Source organism: Adiantum capillus-veneris, chromosome 2 (genome assembly GCF_014529385.1).
Source record: "Adiantum capillus-veneris isolate H3 chromosome 2, ASM1452938v2, whole genome shotgun sequence".
Taxonomy (NCBI): Eukaryota; Viridiplantae; Streptophyta; class Polypodiopsida; order Polypodiales; family Pteridaceae; genus Adiantum; species Adiantum capillus-veneris.
Window position 1 is genome coordinate 143027111 of NC_140932.1, and position 22748 is coordinate 143049858.

The following is a 22748-nucleotide window of genomic DNA, read 5'->3' on the forward strand; positions in this document are numbered from 1 at the left end:
AGAGAGAGAACTTTCCAACGCTACCAACTGTCTTGCTAGAAACTCCCCCGACAGGCAATGCGAACCTCCTTTAAGTAATGTACTCCACAATCCATGTAGTGGAGCTTCCAATAACGCCGCTAGAATTGAGTACCATGCAACGCAACCAAATCACATGCAATGTTAACGATTGAAATTTCTTTTTGCTGAATTGCGCCACACATCTGCCCAAATCCCAACTTCCCCAATGATTTTAAAAAAATGTTGGCACATACTCTCTCCACACCTTTGTTGTCTGTACACTTTCAGACAGGATGACCCTTTTATGTATCTTTCTCTTCCTTGTTTTGATTGAACCCTAAGTCAAGGGTTGACTGATGGTCCTAAAATTGGTTAAGACATATGTTCATGGCTTTTGTATAGGTATAACTATTTTGTTTTTACCGGGAGTCTTTATGTTCGTCTTTTTGTGCTGCACCCTTTGCAACATAGAAAGATAAAGTAGGAATTAGGAAGCGTGACACATGAAATAGTATCAGAAAGTGATTCCCACTGATGCAAATGTGAAAGAAAGCCGAGTGGGAAGAGGTCTTGCCGGCTCCACGCGAAAACACAGTCAATGGTGCGCTTACCTGTATGGCGCTCACCCACAACAACATTACTCTCCCATTCAAGGTTTGTCTCTCCCCCATCTTGTGAAAAGCATTGCTAGCGAGTCGACCCTGTCTGGGCTTTAAACAAGGAGCTCAGCATCATGTTATTGGAGCTCATCCCCATCAGCACTCTTCTTACCCTCCTTACCACTCAGATTATTGAAACCGCTGTTGCTGCTCATGATGTTCTTGTTGAGAAGGAGACCTTACGCTTGCTCACCAATTTCTTCATGGACATTCAGCCTCTCCTGTCTGAGTTGACCAAACGCAACTTGCGCGATTCCCCTGCTGCCCGCCAAGCCCTAGAATCCCTTCAAAACGATGTCAAGAGAGCTAGAGGTTTGGTTGACCTCTGCACCCTCAGGTCCAGAATATACTTGCTTCTACATTGCCGCAGCATCATCAAGGAGGCTGAGCAGATCTCCTGTGATGCTGCAAAATCGCTAGCCCTCCTCTCACTTGCCATCTCTGAGGTTGCTGAGGACGTGCGTGACAATGTTGACAAGCTCAGGTTGCGGATGCTGGATGTAGAATTCCAGACATCCGAACGGAAGCTGCGTATCGTTGAGAAGATAGAGACAGACTTGCGGCAACGGCGGAGTGATGAAGTGGCTATGAACAATTTGATCATGGACATTGCTGCTGCAGTTGGCCTGCCGAGTGGAGATGCAGAACGGAAGAAAGTTCTGGAGAGTCTTCAAATGGAAGTCGAGGAGGCTTCAGCAAACAAACAGCAGGAGGAGGCCTTCTACATGGAGCAGATACTTACTCTTTTGTCAGTGCCTACCCCAACACAGGTGTCTTTTAAAGACAGGAGCTTTGAAACAGGATTTGAGGAGGAAGAACCTCCACTACCATCCTTCTTTTGCCCTTTTACGAAAGCAGTGATGGAGGAACCAGTGATGATTGCTACTGGAAATACCTTTGAACATTCTTGGATACAAAGATGGTTTGACTCGGGTGAAACAATTGATCCAATTAGTAGGCTGCCACTCCCCAATCTGACCTTAAGACCAAATGTTCAACTTAAAAAAATCATCGAAGAATGGCGCGAACACAATCATAGGGTCCAAATAGGGAAAGCAGGGAGAAACCTCGAGTCAGATGAGACGACACTCATAGAAGAGGCAGTTCAAGATCTTCTTGGTTTTTGTGATGAGATCCCCCAGGCCAGGATGTGGATTGAAAAAGAGCAGCTTATAGCTCGAATTGTGCCATTACTTAGGCATCAAGATAAGGATTTGAGAAAAAAGGCCTTATCTTTACTTCAGGCCCTTGTTTCCAGGAGTGACATTCTCAAAGTAAATAAATTTCTTCCTATGGATAAGCTTTTTGAAGTATGATCTGGGACATATTCTTTAATAAGTAATAATGATCATCCAATCTTACTGATAAACTGGTTCGTTACACAGGAGCAGCTAGTAAATGCAGGCGGAGTGCAGAATATTGTACGTTGTCTTGAACGAGAGAATCTATCTAAGATGGCTCTAGGGCTGCTATTACAATTGTTGCAAGCTGGTCCTTTTGACACGCCACATAAAAACACAGCAGTGTGCAATAAGCTTACACATACAAAAGGGGCGATTTTCTTGCTAGTGACGGTGCTTCATGGAAAGGATACAGAGGCTGCACATTTAGCAAAGGAGATTTTGGAACAGCTTTGTGACGAAGATCAAAGTATAATTGCAATGGCTAAGGCAAATTGGTTTACCCCACTCATCCGTCGCCTGAATCATGGTTAGTAGGACGCTCTTTCAGTTCCTTGTCAAGTTTCCTTTTTTGTTTATAATTCTAAGGTTAGAATTTACCTATTGGAAATTTCATAAGTTTGAGTGAACCGATCACAGCGATTCATTGTCTCTGTTACTTAAGGCTTCTGGTCTCTTGTCACATGATAATACTGTAGTTTCTTACCAGCAAGCTGTCCAGCTCAAAACGTAACTCTTTTGACATTCTATAATGCATACAGCTCACTTGGACTCTTTTTTTTGTTTGGCTTTCTTTCTGACTTTTGTGTTACTTGAGGAAAAATCCACATTGTGAGTATTTTCAACTTTTGTAGTCTTTGCATTTTTCTTGTCAAGGTGAAGTCACATATCAGACTCATTTCATGGAGTATCTCTCACAGAAAGGTTCCAGTTAACAGCAGCTCATGTGTCGGCAGGCAAGTGAAGTCAGTTATTTAAGTCTAATACAATAATCATTTGGTTTATGAAGGTAATGGCTGGATTTTTGTATTTTGCTTCTTTGCTTGTTAGAGTATATGGTTGACATTTGGGCAGTAAGAGATTGTGTGTATCTTTTGTCGGTGGCTCGTCTTCTGGGACATATCAGATACCTTGCATCCTAAGCATGAAACCTGTTATTTTTATCAGTACTCTTTCAGGGTACAGCATTCTGTTGGAGCAGGTTTTAGAGGAGAACTTCTGAAGGATCTGCAGTTTTGTCCATGAGCTTAGATCTCTTCTCTGAAGTTGATTTTCAATTTCTCAATTATCTAGTGTCAGCCTTTGAGCTCACTATGCTTTACTTTTATTGAAAGTAACTTTGGTATGATCTTGTGCCGATATCCTTTTTTTAAGGTCAATATACACCCGACATAACTTATGAGGCCACTGCAAAACTCCAGAGTCTAGCTACGGTTGGTTAAGTGTCATGGTTGTCAAGCCGATAAGGAAGACGGGTCAGGGTTCGAAAAGTGAAGTTCAGCAATTGCTCACATATTGCTGTGCAATGTTTCGGGTCTCACTTGCGAGGCTGCAAGTCAAGATCTTCATGTTTATTTGTGGCCTTGGGCCTTCGTTTAGAGCATTGTCATTGTAGAGAGCATTATTGGGGATAATAGAGAGGAGAGTGACACAGAGACCTTTAAAAGACTTTTGGTTAGGATGGCAATAGTACCCACCCTTTGGAGATACCCTAAGCACTATCAGCTTTTGAAGTCGTCATACTAGAGCAATTGACAAAGTAATGTGAGCATGATTTCAATCTTGTTGGCATGGCAAGCGTAGAGCCAATATTCTCGGTATGAGTACCAATTTGAGTTTAGGGCACCTTAGTATCTGTCATGGGGGACTTGCGTGCAATATTGCGACGCCTTATGTAGGAATTTTTCAAGATGTAATGTTGAATCCGTCTGGTTATATAGCTCCTTCACTGTATGACAACCATAACACCATTCAATGAGGCCGTCGAGAAGGGTGGTGGGATGCCTTCCGATTGTCAAGCCGGGTCAAGGGTGACCCCTCATAACGGTTCTAGGGACTCTATCCAACTGCTATGTCTGGGGTGGTGTACAAGTCATGTAGGACTCTGTCCAACTGTACAAACAACTGTTAGAATAGGTCTTGGGATTGTGTTCGTTAGTTGCTCGTGATCGAAGGGGTATCATAAATTTCCAATTTCCAACGAGTCCAAACAAAGTCAATTAGGTTCACACCGATTCAAATTGATCCAAACAAGCTCAATCGGGATCAAACAAGTGTAAGAGACTTGGACACTCCAAGTAGAGAATCTACCACAACACACGCGAGAGAACTGAACAAAACTGAGAGAGACGACACGGCACGGCGAAGTTCCACGCCCAAAGAGATTGGCTCCAACAACACATGAGTATCTTTTTAAGGCCGATCTGCTGTAGAAAACACTGGTTGGTCTTGATGGCTGAAAACGCTAAGGAATTTTGCCGGTCTTGCTGAGAAGGTGCACTGCAAGTGTAGGAACTTCTGCTACCTCTTCTGCCAGAAAGTGCTAGTGCTAGCTTTCTTATATATTAACTTATAAAAAATGCCCTACGCAGTTTCCCAACAAAGTCACTTATTAATAATAAGTGAAAAATGGCTAAAATAGGGAAAATGGATTCTGTGCACTGTAAAATGCTCATGATGGGTACTGATTGTAATGTTGATGATCATGCTGTGTGCAACCAGAGGATATGCAACTACTTTAAGTGCCTGGACATGCACGGCCGGCGCACAGGCTCACAAAGGTGCCAGAACACTTCCTAAGCTGACCTGAACCCTAGACCTGAAGTAGCTTGTCCACATGCACATAGGGTTAGATATGCAGGTGACATCCCCTCATTTTTAATGTGAGGTACTGGTATTGAACTGTATAGCGTCGAGGGAGAGCGCCAACAACTCCGGGAATCCTGCGAAAAACGCTTCGCCGGCCCACTCTGATGCCTGGGTCGGGGATACTTGAACTTCATGAAGGTGTGCAATGCTTGCTTCTTTGGGCCGCGCTGAAAGCGACACAAAGTGATCTATGGTTGCTTCAATGCTCCAACTTCGTCTATGGACGTAGGTCCAGCTTCTTTAAGAATCTCTGAGGAGGAAAATTCCTGAAACCACTTTCAACACAAAATCATGAACATACCCATTTCATGTAGAGTGATTGGAAAGATACTAGTCGTCCTAAAAAACTGTGCATGCAATGTAGATTAACAAAGTGACGGAGTGCCCAACCGTTCACCAAACACACGCAAAAAATGGAATCGAAACTAGTTTTATCAACCTAAGCCTATGAACTGTGGCAAATCACAATTGAAATGCCGATGCTTGATGGACAATCTTTCTTGTGCTCTTTCTGAGATTGTGTCATGCCAAGGAAGAGACATAGAATGTGAATTCCTTGAATGCAAACATTTCATCTTTTCGAGAGAATGGCTTCAATTGTCACGATGTCATTGATAAAATTTTCATCACAATCCATTGATAATCCATAGCGTGTTGACCTCAAATGAAAGAGCATGCCGCTACAAAAACCACAATAAGTCACTACTTGTGCATGCAAAAAAAACAAAGCTTGGGTTCAAGGAGAGAGAGGTCACCTTTTCAACTTAGACTTTTAGATGATGTAGATGGGCTCATCCACATCACATTCAAATCAAATCACATAAAGTCCATCGAGATCTCGGACCATGATCTCTCGGCAACGTGTTTAGCAATTGCATCTAGATCCACACCGGATCTCACTGATGTCGGATTGACTAATTCTTATTGCTATCATGTCCATCTCATATGGAATCTAATGGTGCAGTCATTTTGTCTTTCAAACTTGCACTCAGACACGACTCACATGAGAGAGCACATGTAAATGCTGTAGTCATTTTGTCTTTCAAATATGCACTCAGACACGACTCACATGAGAAAGCACACGTAAATGAGATTCATTTTGGGAATTCCCGTGTCGAAGTACTTCTTTTATAAAGTCATACAGCTGAATACTGTCAGCATGTTAGTATCCTTGAAATCCAAAGGAAATTTAGTGACTTTATTCCATCTGGGTAACCTGTGACAAAGGAGCGGAGTGACTCCCCTCTTGTGCAGTCTCGTCTGCACCAGTGCAACCCTGCTGATCTGTTGGATCTCTCGGAATAGTTGAAGCTAGACCGAAAGCCTCAGGGTAAAGTTCTAGTATCTAAGGAGTATGTGCTAAGTCCTCCTCTTCCATCCACTTCGCATCCAATGCTAGAGAGTTCTTGAGTAAGTAAGAGCCGTCGTTCACTTTACCTTTCAGTTTCCTTTTCTGGTGAGCCAGTATCTGTTTCAGAACGAGGATCTCCTCGCTCTCTTCCATTTCAGGTTGCTCCTCAGGCTCCCTGTCGCTGGCACCTCACTCTTGAAAGGTTCCAATAGTCTCACATGAAAGGCATTATGAATCTTCCAAGTAGCTGGCAACTTCAATTACATCAATAATCTTCTCTTGAATCTGGAAAGGGCCATAGTATTGCATTCTTAGCTTTGAAAAAAAAACCCCGCTCCTTTCGCTTTTTTCGTTTCCTTAGGCGTGCCTTCTCAAACCGTAAGAGCACCCAATCATCTTCCTTCAGCTGCAAGTCGTGTTGATTCTTGTCGGTTGCCTTCTTATGTCATGCTTGATGTCACAAGACGGGCACCACGTGCCAATAGAAAGAACAGACTGAATAGACTTTTAGCACTTCAATAACAACTGAACTGAAAGAGAGAGATGACACGCGACACGGAGTGGCGGAATTCCACCCCAGAGAGTATTGGCCCCAAACCTTGGCGCCCCTTTCGGTATTTCTTTATATTGCATCAACTCAGTACAAGCCGGTACTCCAGACTCTGCACCTTCTTCAGGAAGCATGCCAGAGAATGAGCCCTAACCTCATATTTAAAGGCCCTTAGCCTGAAAAAGCAGTTACAGGAAAAAGCCTTCAAAACTCAAAAGCTTCTGGTCCAAAAGCAAAGCCAAAAAGTTGCTAGCACAATTTATGGAAATCCATACAGTCCTGCCACGTCAGCATCGCCAGCGTGAAAAGCAGAAATCAATACAGTTCTGCCATGTCATCAGTCAACGTGATTTTTGAAAATCTGCCACGTCATCAGCCTGCTTCGCAAGTTCTTGTGTGTGTGTGCGAGTCCTGCTTTATTTCCTTTCTTGTGTTACTTGTTTTTTCTTAGGGTTTAGGCCCCTCGGCCGGCATCTGCAAGTTGGTTCCCTTCTTTAGGGCTTTGACACGTCAGCAGTTTGTGACATCTCCCCTTCTTGAAAGAGAGTAATCGTTCGTGATTACAACATATCTGCAAAACAACTCAAGTTGGCTCCAAAATTTCCAAGGGACATTTCGAGGGACAATCAGTTTGCTCTTTTTGTTAAGGAGTTAGCTTCTTCTTTTGGCTCTTTTGATCAAGGAGTTAGCTTCTCCTTTCGTCCAGATCGGAACTCTTGATATTCCAGCGTAGTAAAATTAGTCATCACACCTAGACCGTACTGATCTTCCACAGGTGTCTTGATGCACTAAAATTACATACCCTGGCAATCTCATCCAATTAGGAATTTTTTGTAGTTGGCACATCACAATGCAACACAAATGCTTACATATGCATGTTACAAGACATAGAAACATAAAGCCGCCGATGAACACCCTCCCCGCAAATAGCCATCCAGATCCGGGCCATGAGTTGTTCAACGACTCCCTCATCACTCCTCCCGCAAATAACCTAAAAAGGTCTGGGCCATGAGATATAGAGGCCTTTTACAACCAAAGCCCCCCAGATCGCAGCCTGCGTCGTTTGGAGGTGCTGAGAGTAACCACTACTCAGACTTCTTAAACTCCCCCCGTAAATAACCTCAAGGGTCCGGGCCATGAGTAACAACACTTTTCAATCATTCAATACTCCCCTTGCAAATAACCACAAGGGTCCGGGCCATGAGTATGAACAAGCATTCTCAAACATCATTTCTCACTACTCCACCCGGGAGTAAAATCACCAATCATTGAAACCAGTATTAAAAACAGAGTCAAACATTTCAAATCGGCACCAAAACAGGTTCAAAGCAGATACCATCCATTTCAAACAGGATCACCAAACAAGTTCTCAAACAAAACTCAAACAAAATTCAAACTTAAAAAGCAATCTCGACATTAGTCAAGCTCGAAAAGTCGACTAACTTTACATCCTGAAACCTGCTTAAAAAATTAAGGTTAGATTCATCCAATAAGGTTGTAGTCGAGCACAGCATGGTCCATCAGCTCTTGGACAGACAATGTTTCTTTGGCGGCGATGGTAGTCCCAAGATAGCAATCGCACGGAACCTCCAAGTATCAACTCGAGAAGAGACATCTACTGAGAGATGTCGAGAAATTTCAAGATATAATCTACTAGGGTTTCCGTGGCAAGTATTTCAGGATACCCCATTCTGCCAGAAGTTGCACTCCGAAGGAAGATTTTAGAAACCATATAACTTCGGACAAAATTTTTCTTAAAAGCTTGCCAAGTCCTTGGAAGTGTACGGCTTGGTAGCTATAGACATCAACATCTGCATGGCACTGCTTCTGAGAAAAACAGTGACTTGAAACAAATCTGGATCCTTCTCTTGCAAGTGACCTTTATGGCTTATGCCCTGTAAGACATGAGCGGTGAAGACGGGAGCGCGCCCGATGCGCGATGAAGTAAGGGTGGGGGTGGCTAATAAGTCCAGGTTGGAGGGCGAAGATACCTCGAATAAAATTCCAATAGCTCTGTCTGCTCTTATGTAGGACCAGTATGCTTTCAGAAAAGCACATGCCTGATGCTCTGATACCACTGTCACAAGACGGGCACCACGTGCCAATAGAAAAGAACAGACTGAACATACTTTTTAGCACTTCAATAACAATTGAACTGAAAGAGAGATGACACTCGACACGAAGTGGCGGAATTCCACCGCAGAGAGTATTGGCCCCAAACTTGGCGCCCCTTTCGGTATTTCTTTATACTGCATCAACTTAGTACAAGCCAGTACTCCAAACTCTGCACCTTCTCTAGGAAGAATGCCAGAGAATGAGCCCTAACCTCATATTAAAGGCCAAAAGCAGTTACAGTAAAAAGCCTTTAAAACTCAAAAGCTTCTGGTCCAAAAGCAAAGCCAAAAAGCTGCCAGCGCAATTTATGGAAATCCGTACAGTTCTGCCATGTCAGCACCGCCAGCGTGAAAAGCGGAAATCCGTACAGTTCTGCCACGTCATCAGCCAGCGTGATTTTCGAAGATCTGCCACGTCATCAACCTGCTTCGCAAGTTCTTGTGTGTGTGTGAGTCCTGCTTTATTTTCTTTCTTCTGTTACTTGTTTTTTCTTAGGGTTTAGGCCCCTCGGCCGGCATCTGCAAGTTGGCTCCCTTCTTTAGGGCTTTTGACACGTCAGCAGTTTGTGACACTTGAGACTTCTCAAGAGCCTCGTGCACCTTGGCAAAAGCAGTATCTAGATCTAGATCATATTGATTTGCTTCAAAAATCTTATCTTGGGTCTGGGGAATTCTCTGACCTATTAGATGATTCCCTTTTTCCTCTTTTTCCTTGTGCCCTGAAAACTAGGGGTAGCTTCGCTAGCTTCCCCTGTCTATTGGGACGTCTGTCTCAATCATCGGAACCCTGAGACGCACTATCATATGATCCCCTTTCTCCGGAATCCTTTGATGAACTTGCATCTGGTTCCCTTAGTTCGTATAACCTTCATATGTGCTACCATCTGATTCTCCAAAATCCTGTGATGAGCTGTCATCCGGTTCCCTGATTCATTCTTTTCACTGGCAGACTCTTACCTTGTTGAGGTGGATACTATCCTGTCCGTAGGATAAGAGTTAAGTCAATGAGCCGGCATGCATTCCAAATCGTTGCTTAGCATGTCCCTTAAGTCTCTGAATGGAGTTAGACTTCTGGTTTAGACAATAGTCTTAAATCTCTTTTGGCAAACCACATCAAAACCGTGGCAATGGTCTCTCTGGCAAATAAGTATCCTAAAACCTCTGGTAGTAGTCATCCAATGTATCTTTCTTAGTCATTCTCAATTACTTGAAATGACGCCTTCCCCGTCGAAGAATGAACCGTGTTATTGTAGGCAAACTCCACCAAAAGCAAATACTTTTCCTATTGAGTCTTCTGATCTGAAATATAAGACTTCAACAAATCCAAAACCACTGAGTTGGCTATCTCAAATTGCCCATCTGCCTGCGGGTGGAACGAGGACGAGAACTTCAACCATGTGCCAATGTTCTCCCAGATTGCCCTCCAAAACAAACTAGTAAACCGGGGATCTCTGTCCGAAACAATGGACTCCGGCATGCCATGTAATCGGAACATCTGTGAGACAAACAATTTTGCTAAATGATCGGGCTTAACTATCTTCTTTACCGGGATGAAGTGGGCTTGTTTACTGAATGTGTCGATGACTGTCCAAATGCCATTCTGCCCACTTTGAGTCTTGGGAAGATCAAAACTAAAATCCATGGCAATGCTTTCGGAGGGACGGGAGGGTATGGGTAAAGGATGTAGAAATCCTGGTGCCTTATGCTTGTCAAACTTGACCTTTTGGCATATTAAGTAACCGCGAACAAACTCGTCCACATCCTTTTTGAGCCTTGGCTAGTAAAAGTAACACTCAACACCCTTCACGGTGGTATCTATGCCGTAGTGGCCGGAAAAAGGTGGACAAAGGCACTCTGTCAAAACCTTTTCCCTCAAAGGCTGTGTATAACACACAACAACGTTTTCCGTATCAAATAGCTGCTGCACATGGAATAGCCTGCAATTGTCTCTCCATTCTGTATTCGGTGAAAGATATCTGCAAAATCAGGATCTGTGGTGTACTGATCTACCATATCCTTGAAGCTTCGTTGATGTATCGCGGAAATAGCAAGCACCAAGGGCTTCCTAGAGAACTCATCTGCGACTTTTGCAAGTTTGGTAAAGCCAATACTGTTTCGGTTGTCAACTTTTTCTTGAGAGTCTGAAAGGCTGCAATCTCTGACGGTCCCCAAGTAAAAGGAACCCCTTTCTGAATCAACACATGCAAAGGAGAAGCTATCTTTGCAAATTTTCGAATGAACCACTAATAATAGGAGCAGAAACCCAAAAAGCTTCGAACTCCATGAACATTCTTCAAATCGGGTCCATCACAAATGGTCTCAACTTTGGCTAGGTCCATCTTTACACCTTCTACTGAATCGATGTGTCTGAGAAAGTGTATCTCTCGCAAGAAAAACTCGCTCTTTTTCGCATTTACAACGAGTTTATGTTGTCGCAGTGTCTTGAAAACTTGAAACAGATGGTGTTTGTGCTCTACCTCACTTTGGAGAAGATGACATCGTCAAAGAAAGTGCCCACAAATGATCGGTACACTATGAAAGTCCTATCCATCATGTGGTTGAAAGTAGCCAGAGCATTCGTAAGGCCAAATGGCATCACCAAATATTCATACAAACCAAAAGTCGTCCTGAAAGCTGTCTTGTAGACGTCTCCAAGAGCATTTCGGATCTAATGATAACCACTCTTCAAATCAATTTGGCAAGTAGAACCCTGAAGTCTGTCGAGTATATCATCGATCCTTGGAATGGAGAATCTGTTCTGGTTCATTATTTCTTCATTTTGGGCTCGGCTAGGTCGGTAAGATGATCGGTTTGGTGGTGTACTATCGGGAATCAAATCAATCATATGATCTTTCGGATGAGCAGGAGGTAACTCTCCTGGTAAGCCTTTTGGGAAAACAGTCAACCTGAGCTTGCAGAAATTCTTGTCGTTCCTTTTCGAGGTTAGACATATTTGACCTTATCATCATTCAGTTCTTTAAAAAAAAATCGAGTAAACAAAAAGACTAGATTTCATTAATCGGGAAACGGTTGAAGCCGATACTAGTGGGACAAAATCGCCCTTCAGTACAATCCCTTTGCCCTTCTCATTCTTCAAGATGGCTTTCCTCGCCTTATAATCAACCACGGCATTGTTCTTGGGGAACCAAGGGATTCCTCAGAGGACGTCGCACCCTTCCAAAGGCATGATGTAAAAGTCCTCGTGCCCTAAATACCCCTGAGAATGCAAATGTAGTTTGCCAATGACAGGTGTAATGGTAACATTCCGTCCGGCTGCCTCTAGAACAGCCTCGGTCGGTGGCCCCATTTCCTCCGGCGTTATTCCAAGTCAAGCCGCTAATTCGGTTAAAATGAAGTTGGCCTTGGCTTCTCCATCAAAGAAGGCTTCCTGGTTTGACACTTTACCCCATGCTTTGCAAAATTTGATACTTTCGTCCATTTGATCAGGGTCGGTCCTCACAAAGCTTGGTACCAGTCCCGCTTTCGTCTTTCCTTTACGCGCTCTTCGGCTGCTCCGGAATTTCTTGGCTCGTCTTCTGGTGGTCCTCTGGTTCTTCTTTTCAAAAATTCTATCTAGCTCTTTCGGCGAGTACAAGTTCCATTTTTTTGCACTCGTCTGTCCTTTCAGCTTTCCTCCCGACCTGAGAGAAGAATCAATGGCCTCTCGCCATCTCGAGTAAATCTCATCAATCGGGTAATTCTTCAAGTGTTTCACAAATCTCGGGTCTCTGGAGTACTTGATCAATCTTTTTACACACATGTCAACCTGCAGTTAACACTTGTATTCCGCTCTGGCAAACTTCTCTGTCGAAAATTTGCCCAAATCTTTATTTTTTTCTTCAGTTCTTGCGCCGAATTTCGACTTTTCTTTTACCGCCCCCCGGAGAGGTGTTATCTTTGTCAAATTCTCCGCGAGAACCCATGTGTAATCTGGAGTTTTTTATGGCTTATGCCTTGTAAGATAGAGTGATGAAGATGGGAGCGCACCCGATGTGCGATGTATGAAGGGTGGAAGTGGCTAATAAGTTTGGGGTCTGGTCTGTTAGATTCTCCTTGAGAATCAATGTGTGTTGCAGAAGGGATCGGATCCTCCATAGAAGAAGAATCTTTCTGAGCTCTGATACCACTGTAACAAACTTGGACACTCCAAACGAGAAATTAATAGCAACATAGAGCAGAAACTTCAAAATCATTGAACTTTAATATAGAGAGAGAGCGAGTCAATACGGCCCGTCATAGTTCCATGCCTAGAGGTATTGGCCCCAAAGTCTGGCGCCCCTTTCGGTATTTCTTTATTATTAATCATTGCAAAGTACAACTCCCAAGGGACTTCTGCTCTCTGACTGTGCGTCGAGATGCTTTGTAGAGTGAGGCCCCAAGGGCTCTTATAAACAATACAAGGGATGCCCAAAGCAGAGCCCCAAAAGCAATCACATGAAAAGCTTCAAGTCCCAAAAGCATCTGACCCAAAAGCTGGCGTTGGCGATAGCTTCCGCGATGTCCGGAAATCCGTACAGTGCCACGTCAGCAGTGATTGGAAAATCCGGAAGCATCCTTACAGCCCTTGCCGCGTAATCTTTTTTATTATCTCTATGTGCCCCATCGGACAGGTGCCCTATAAGTTGAAATAACTTATAATCTTTTAACTCTGTCACAAACGGGAGCGCATAACAATATAAAATATACTCGGATAAATAGAATTTATCACTTAATACTGAAGCCAGAGGATATAGAGAGAAATAAATAGAGAAAGAGAGAGTGAGAAGATCGACACAGTACTGGGACCAGAAGATGGGCTGGTCCCCCCCCTTAAAGAGAATTCTTTATTAAGGAGAATCTTTTTACAAGCACAAGAACCGGAGAAAACCCCTCCGTTCTAAATCTCTGACTCGATGGTCGTTCCTTCCCGTAAGGGAAATCCGAGAGACGAGCTCTCAATCCTTTTTCCGTTTGTACTCGGAGTCGAGACTCCGCAGACAATTTCTGAATTCCGTTCCCGGAATTCCCAAGCGTAGGCCGAAGCCTTCTCGCTCCTTCGTAGAGATGAAGTACCTGCAAACACACACGCAAACACGCGACAACAATTCGTATGGCGAATCCACAATAGATACCTGTCACTCTTGCGCGGGAAAAGCGACTTCCGTGCTTCGTAGTCTCGCGATCTCTCGCGTCTTCTGGCGGCAGAGTCTTCTCTTGCTGGCGCTGGCAACCTCCCTTTAGTGAGGGCATGTGGTGCTTTTATAGCTCCTTCACCACGGCACGAATAGCTGCTCGCGGAGAGATCACGGCTGGGTTTTTTTTTTTCTTCTGTTCTACCCGAAATAGGGAGAGAGAATTCGTTGGCTGGTTTTGTTGCTTTATTTTCTAAGTGGCTGCCCACTTATTAAGTGGACGGCCGGCATATTTTTTAAATTGGTCTGAACCTGCCCAAAAACTCAATAAAACCTTATAAGTTAAAATCAATGCTTTCATAGCACTTCCTAGGCGTCCGTGGATGCAACCACATGCACGAATGCAATGCAAACATAGATTCCTCGCGGGAAAGCGTCCGCTCTTCCCGAAAAACTCGTTAAAATATTCCGCTTTTTAAGAAAAGCTTCTCAGAACCCATCTTTATTCTTGTGCTTGCATCTTTACGCGTATTCCTCTTTTCAGTTCGGATTTCCTCTCGACTATGGATATCCCCTTTCTGATGCACCCGTCACCCACCATGTGACGCATCAGGAATACCCATCACCTAGTCCTTTCCTACCGAACTTATGGTACAATCCCCTTCACGATGCTCTATGTCACCCATCCTATGACGCATCAGAGATGTCCGTTCTCGGATGGTCGGATACTTCTTCCTGATGCTCCCTGTCACCCATCCGATGTGACGCATCAGAAGTACCCGTTCTTGGTGGCCTTACAGATATTCCCGTTCACAGTGCTCCCGTCATTACTTTGAATGACGCACTAGGAATACTTTGTACTCGAATGTCTCGAGTGAGAAAAACCCTCTCACTTAAAATTCCAATAATTCATTTAGAATTAGTTTCTCGGTGTTCCAAGCGAGAAAACCCTCTCACTTATAAATTCAATAATTCATTTAGAATTATTTTTTTGTCAGATAAAACCAATTTAGCAACAAACTCTGTGTGGACATGCCACGTCATCATTTTGTGACACAAAGGGTCCTTGCTCGTTGAAGAATGCACCGTATTGTTGTATGCATATTCAAGCAGAGGTAAATACTGCTCCACTTGCCCTTTTTGTCTGACACATAACATTTAAGCTGGTCTAAGATAGTAGAATTGGTTCTGGCTGTCCATGAGTTTGTGGATGAAAACTTAAGCGTTGTCCCATGTTTTCAAACAAGCCTCTCCAAAACAAACTTGTCATTTGATGATCACAATCATTGACAATTGACTGTGGCATACCATGGTACTTAAACATGTACATAAACAATCGTGCCATTTGATCAGATTTTTTCTTCTTCTTGACAGGATTGAAATGGGCTTTGTTGAACCTGCAAATAATAGTCCATATACCATCATTCTGTGTCTGCGTTCTCAGAAGATCAAAGGTAAAATCCATAGCAATATTGTCCCATGCATGGCTTATTTGGAATAGACAATGGTTGTAACAACCCTGATGCTTTTTGCTTGTCAAACTCCTTTTGGCAGATTATACATGCTTGCACAAAGGCGTCCACATCTCTCCACAAAGTAGGCCAGTAAAATAGTGTGTCAACAGCTTTCACTATTGTATCAATACCACGATGCCTTGCATACGGTGGGGCATGACGTTCTACCATAACCTTATGTCGCAATGGCCTAGTGACACATAGTTTGCCATGCATCATTAAATAACCATCCTTGAGGAGATAGTATTCATGGCGTTGTCCATCTAACAACTGTTCAAAGATCCTTGCAAAATCTTCATCATTAACATACCCTTCCTTCATATCATCAAGCTCATGATAATAAGGAATTTACACAAGTGAAATCTGTGGCTTTCTTGATTATGCATCAGCCACAACTCTTTTAGCCTTCCACATGCAAAATCTGGAAGTGTAACATAGATAAACCGTTTGCCCTATCAAAGGTGGCAGCGGAAGATGCAATGAAGAGAAGAACTGGCTCGTGCTCCGGTGGGTACCTCGACTCCGATCTAGAACACCTGCAATGCCAAACACATGAAGAAGGCACACCTGTGGAGAAGAGAGATCACTGAGGTAGAGAGAGACAGGACATTTGAGAATGAGAGAGAAAGATGTGGGAAAGGCTCTCCATGCTGATAACAATCTGCTTATACAAGTGACCAAGGGTGGTCCGGCATAGAATTGACATGCCCAATGGATAGATCCGAGGTGCACACAACTGCGATTGCTATTGACACTGCAACTGCTCCTGCACATGAAACCACTGTCACGGTCTCGTCATGGGCTGCCCTAGCCTCCTGTGGAACGAAGGCTCTGGCGGGTTCTCCTCCTGGCAAGAAGGCTGATCTGAAGGGAGAAGGAACCGGATCGGGGCTGCCCTATGGGGTGGCTGCTCCATGACGAACATGGATCTGCTCCTTTCGTATGCCTGCACCATGATGGAGGTGCTCTGCATCTGCGTGATCACATTGCCTCCATGCATCTGCCTCCGGAAGGAGAAACGCAAGGAAAGGACCTGCTGCCCATGTCCGCATGCTGCTCCTGCCTCATGCCAAAAACGCTGGGCTGCTGCCTGCCAAAAACGCTAGGCTGCTCCTGGATAAAAACGCCAGCCAATCTGGTCTCACAAGGCCGGTTGCCCATGGCAAAGGGCTGCCCACAAGAGCGCCCACCGGGGCTGCACATATACTGAAAGTATCGGGCTGTTCTGCCCGACCCACATATCCAACCCCACGACCTTGGGAAGAGGGGAAAATGGAGGAAAAATAGGAAAGGGCTACAAATGCCCATAGGCTAAGGGGGAGAAGTATACCAAGGCTGAGGAATACTATTCCCAGCTTGCAAGAAAACGGGAGACCATGGAACCAAGCCAAAACCCGAGCTAAACATGGCTAGACACGACCTGACATGAGAGACCTACCTCACACTGGCCGGGCACAGCCACAAAACAGCCCTCACTCCCTAGCACTTGTCTCTAAGAGAAACTGGGACCGATTGGACGAATCCAAAGAGATGCGTGAGCTCTAACACCCCCCCTCAGCTCTTGGAAAGGAAGTCGGACGAGGGAGCTGGAGTGAGCAATCTGCAACTAGAAAGTGAGGGTTTCGTGGATGAGGATATCTGGTACAAACTGCGAAGTGGAAAAGTATCCTGCAATATACAATCCAACTGCTACCCGAAAGACGTCCAGGGAAGTACTATGCTGTCCGCTGAAAGTAAATTGAGCTCTTTTAGAGTTCCTCTTCGGAGTCTGCTCAAGTCGAGTGCCCCTCGCGACACTTTATACTTAAATTTTGAGTCGACACGGAAGAGATAGAGTTCCTCTTCGGAGTTCCCTCAAGTCGAGAGCCCTTGGCGACACTTCATACTTCAATTTTGAGACGACACGGAAGAGAGAGAGTTCCTCTTCGGAGTCCCCTCAAGTCGAGAGCCCTTGGCAACACTTCATACTTAAGTTTTGAGTGGACACGGAAGAGAGAGTGTTTCTCTTTGGAGTCCTTTCAGGTCGAGCGCCCCTCGCGGGATTTCTTTTTCTATTGATGAATTGTCATGGTGACGACTGCGTTGTGTGGCCCACTCACAGAATCCCTTTTAAGTGAGTCCCTCAGCATTTAATTTATAAGCACAAGGCCAAAAGCACCTGAAAAATCAAGGGTTTTTATAACAAGTGCTCAAAAGCACAAAAATCTTATGGTATCTTTAACAGTTAGAACTAGAAGCACCAAAAGTCATCTGATTGATAATCTGGCACCTAGAAAGCAAGTTTCAACGTAAAAACCGCTATGTCAACATCGTTCGTACAACTCCTTGTGATTCACGGAATGGAATCTGGACCGTACAGTTGGATCCGGGTCTCTCTTTCTCTATCTTTTGTTCCAATTGGGTCTCTTCCGGATGATACTCTTGCCACGTCATCATTTTGTGACACAGATAGACATGGCGATTGTAATAGACTTGGACATCCCAAGACAAAGATGCAATGCAACACACTCTAGAGAAACTGAAAGAACTGAAAAAAACTGAGAGGAGGCAACACGGCACGGTGGAGTTCCGTGCCCAGAGGTACTGGCCCCAAAGATTTGCGCCCCTTCTCGGTATTTCTTTATTATCATGCTTCAACAAGTACATTGTTCTCTCTGCAGTGCTCCCAAGCTAATCTGCCAAAGGAGGAGGCCTTGGCACACTTACTTATAAACGCCCTTGGCTAAACTCAAAAGCAGCTACAATGAAAAGCTCCAGTCCAAAAAGCTAGCGCCCTAGCGCCCTAGGGGCTGCCCGTATGCAGGTGTCACGTCAACATGCTTCCGCAAATCCTACCGCAAATCGTGGGTGTGCATACAGTGTGCCACGTCAGCACATGCTACGCAATTTTTGGTCCTGGCTTTACTTTGAAGGGTTTTGGGCTCCTCAGCTGTGGTACCATAACCTAGTTTCTTTTAAGCTTAGGCCTCTCAAGCTAGGTTCCATAAGATGGACAAACTTCTTCAGTTTCTTTTCGAGAGTTTTTAGGCCCTTCTTTCCAGGGTTTGTCCTTTAGGCCATGCCACTTCATCACTTTGTGACAGCGATGGCAGCCCGAGCTCGTGCTCTGTGTGTGTGTGTGTGTAATTATTTATTAAGAACAAATGAGCGAGAAGGTTTTAACGAAAAGTGGTGTTTATGTTAGGGTGATATGTGATTCTTTGTCACATTTATTATCCGTTGCACCTGACATTGGTATTGGAGCTTGTCGATTGCATTAAGCATAACCATTTTTTATTTTTCTGTCATGTTTGAGTGTGTGCCATCAAAGTAATTCTCCAAGGAACACCTCTCTTACTCTAGGAATGGCAGAGGCTTTCGATTTGATGCGACAGTCCAAGTAGCCCTCCTTCCTCCTCCTAATCCTATTGAGACCATGAAAATGTTGATGATGATGAAGCGTCAAGAGGACCAAGAAGACGTTGCAATGCTTGACTTGTGAAGTGGACACACGCTAAGAAGAGTAAGAGGAGCGACATTTGGCTTGAGAAGAGGAGATGCATTGTGGGGTGGCTGCTCAAGAAGTGATGTCGTGGGGCCGCTGCATGAGGAGAGTGGTGTATGGCTTTGGAGTTGGAGAGAAAGACTCAACGCTACGTGGCCGAGTAAGTAAGGGTTGCGGCAAAGGCCGAGACTCGATGTCTCGAACAACTGTATCTGTGATCTCATTTTTGCTTTTGCTATTTGCGATGACAAACTGTCTCATTCAGAGCCGGCGTACAAGGCACTCGCGAAGTTTATTGTATAGGCACACAGTCAATGACATCTACAAACCCGTTAGCACCATTACTAGAGAAGATCAAGTTCAGTGAGTAAAGACGGTAAGACAAATGTTGTCACAGTTTATTTGTGGTTACATCAATAAGGGTCACCCTCTGTCACACCTAAGAGGGATGATAATAAGGTTGTCCTTACCTAATTGGGGCTGCCATCTATTGGTGGGAAAAGCTGGATGGACAGGGAGGATGATCATGGGGAAGTCTGTAAATGAGTCTTTATTGATACCTGCTCTCATCGACAATGGGACGAGTTTCAAGAGGATCTCAAGACTTGCTTCTTGCCTGGATACCTAACTAGATTGAAAGAGTAACTTTGCGCTGTGATTAAGCATGGTTACCTGTATGTTAACAAGTGTACAGTTACAGAAGAAGAAAGAGAAATGACTTGAAGCTTGTCTGATCACTCCATCAATTTTGATGTGGAAGGTGGTGACCCAAAAACATTGTTGGAGAGGTAATTACTTTGGAAGAGGTAGAAGTATTCAAGGAGTTCTCTTGGACCAACTTAACCAAGTTAAAAGGTAACGATAATGGTAAGCAAGGTTTTTGTGATTGACGGCTCTCCTGTCTATTTTGTTCTCATGGATACAATTTACACCTGACACGATCCGTTGTAACTCGTACCTGCTGGTCTTGTAGGTCATTTCTGTTTCTTGAAGACGTTTATTATCTTTCTTTTCGCCATCTCACTTGGAAGTCAGGGCTTCATGGTTAATTGGTGTGCAGACTTCTGTTTTGTGCCCAGTCTTAGTAACAGTTTTTTGGCCTTTATTGTTTCTGGGGATTCTGTTTTGGTGGCTTTTATTCTCCTTGATATAACACAATTCATGCACACTAATTTGCTTGAGGCATGCATGCAACCTTGCTTTTAGAACTGTCAATTAATCCTGGCAGTTTGTGTGCAGGATCAGAAGAGTCAATTTTACACATGGCAAATGCGCTTGCAGACATGGAGCTGACAGAACTAAATAAGCAAAACCTGGGAGAGGGAGGGGCTGTTGGCCTGTTAGTCCGTTTTATTCCAGGAAAGCTTGAGATAAAGGCAGCAGTGCTGAAAGTTCTTGAAAGTCTGTCCAGTATTGAAAATAATAAAAGGTATGTGGCAGAGGCTGGGGCAGTGCCACTTTTTTTCCAGGTTCTTTTTTCTGCAAATAATCCGCAAACTGTAAGGGAGTCGGCAGCTGCCATTCTGGACAATTTAGTCATGAGCGACGGAAGGAAGTTTTTAATGGATGCAAACAAGATTGCAATAGATTTGAGGAAAACCATACCAAGACTTATTGCATTGCAGGTGGAGTTGTCCAATGCGTTATCCATAAGAAAACATGTCTTTTCTTTGTTAAGAGCATTAGTAGCAGCTCCTGATGCTGTTGAGTTGAGAACAATTTTGAAGGATGCTGGAGGTGTATTGATTCTAATACCTCTGCTAGAAGACCCAAATAATGAGATCCGTTTAGTGGTGCTTGAGTTGCTTTCTAATCTTTCTGAGGATTCTGCCCAAGACATCTGCCTCTTCTTGCTTCAGAGAAAACTTGGTGGTCTCTTTGCTACTTGGCTGCAGGACACAACTCGAAGTAATGCGCAAGTTCCTGCAGCAGAAATACTAGCTAATCTCCCGGCAGAAAATAGCGGTCTTACAAGTTACTTGATCCAAGAGGGCGTATTAACAGGTCTTTTGAATGTCTTATGCAATAATGGAAGTATGAAATTGAAGGAAAATGCCATCGGAGCGTTGATCAGGTTCACTGTACCCTCAGATGTGGGCTTACAACAAAAGGTAGTGGAGCTGGGAGTTTTTCCTATTCTCAGAAACTTAATGAAAGTAGGTACACCATTGGCCAAACAGAGAGCTGCGATTATTTTGGGAAACCTGTCCAAAAGCACATTACATCTGAGCAGTGTACCTTCCAGTGTTGGATGCTTCTTCTTATTGAAAAAACCGCAAGCTGTGTGTAGAGTTCATTCTGGTTTTTGCAGGGAAAGGACCACTTTCTGTTTGGTTGAGTCCAAAACGATCTCTGACATAGTGCTCCTCTTGAGAGAACCAAAAAGTGATGCTGCCAGTGCTGGTGTCGACACTCTATCAACCTTGATTTGTGAAGATGAGATCCTAGAAAAGGGAGCAAATCTTCTGCATGAACAGGAAGCCATTCTTGCCATTGTGACCCTGCTATCACAAGGCACGCATAAATCTAAAGAAAGGGCAATCTGTGTTCTGGAGAGGTTATTCCAGGTTAAGAGGATAAAAGATGTGTACAGTAGTCGTGTTCGGATGCCTCTTGTAGACCTTGCAGTGAAGGGTAATCATCAAGCTGCAAAGGTTCTGGCCCAGTTGGAGGCAGTTCTGGAGTGAGTCTCTTATGTACCTGGATTGATTTTGGTTGTTAATCAATTGTCAATTTCTGTATAGTATGACATGGGTATTGAAAAAGCTCTGCCCTTAATACTTCGGGGCTGTAGGTTCAAACCCTGCCACTTGTACCAGATGACATCTGTGCTCCCCTCTTCTAAAGGATATGAGGATCGTAATGAGGTCCTCCAGTTACCAAAGGCAAAAATGAGGCTTCAGAACATAAAACAGAAATGTAATATCAGAAAAAGACAACGTTCTCTGTTTTATAAACAATTTTGGTATTTTCTTGATTAGAGGCCCTGGATCATAATGATGTCCTCCACTTTCACTTAGCAAAGCAAAAAACGTCATTTTAAAAGAAATGACGTCTTTGCTCTTAGGCACTCTATTGCCTTAGTCTGTGTGAAGGCCCTGTTGAGATCTTAGGCTTGTCTTGTATGGTCATGAAGGCTTTTTCTCGATGATTGTTAGCTATCTTGAGGGGGTTTGCAGAAAAGTTTACAGGCTTCGTGCTAGAATTTTGTAAGTCTTGCCAGGGTCTGCAATGTTTCTCTAAGTCAGCTCTTTTGATGAGATTTGCAATCTTTAACATAATTATTCGTGCAATTTTTTGCGGGAGGCGAAGTAGTTTTTAACAATAGTAAAGTACCAAAGCAGGACACTAATTTCCTTTCTTGGGGTTTGAATCCAGTCAACGTGGATCTATGAAATAGACCTAGCAATTTCTTATGGACATCAACCAAAACATCCTTGAAAATGGCTCCTAGGACTTTGTAGTCCTTGGAATTTTGAGTTTAACCTGATAAAGATTGCTAATACTCAATGGTATACCTAATCACTTAATAAATAGGGGGGATAAAATCACAAGGCTTGCCATTAGATTTATGCATGGCAGAGAAAAGATCCGAAAAATAAGAGTTTAGCAAAAAAAAAAAAAAAAAAGTGCCTAAACAACAATTTCAATGGTCTACAGTGCATCTCTCTCTTAAGAGCAAAAGAAAATGTTGACAGCAAGCTATAACACAACACTACATATGTCATTCTATGTACAAGAAGATGGGACAATGGCCACCACATTGAGGTCCTTCGGTCTGATGGCAACAGTTCCAATATTTGCAAGGGTGCTATCCTTGTTTGCAAACCACCCATGAGCAAGAATCTACGAGCTTTGCTCAGAAAAAGCAACGAATGCCTTTCTAATTTCTAAGGCTATCCATAAACTTACAAGA

General features: G+C 43.7%; 1 protein-coding gene across 1 annotated transcript; it reads left to right on the forward strand.

Annotated features, from left to right (window-relative positions):
* The first annotated feature begins 520 nt into the window (after positions 1-520).
* On the forward strand, positions 521-22051 carry LOC147463774 (U-box domain-containing protein 44-like). Its single transcript, XM_086490808.1, has 4 exons — positions 521-1933; positions 2045-2369; positions 20072-21515; positions 21627-22051. The coding sequence occupies exons 1-4, from the start codon at positions 734-736 to the stop codon at positions 21811-21813; spliced, it is 3156 nt and encodes a 1051-aa protein (XP_086346934.1). The 5' UTR covers positions 521-733; the 3' UTR covers positions 21814-22051.
* The last annotated feature ends 697 nt before the right edge of the window (positions 22052-22748 follow it).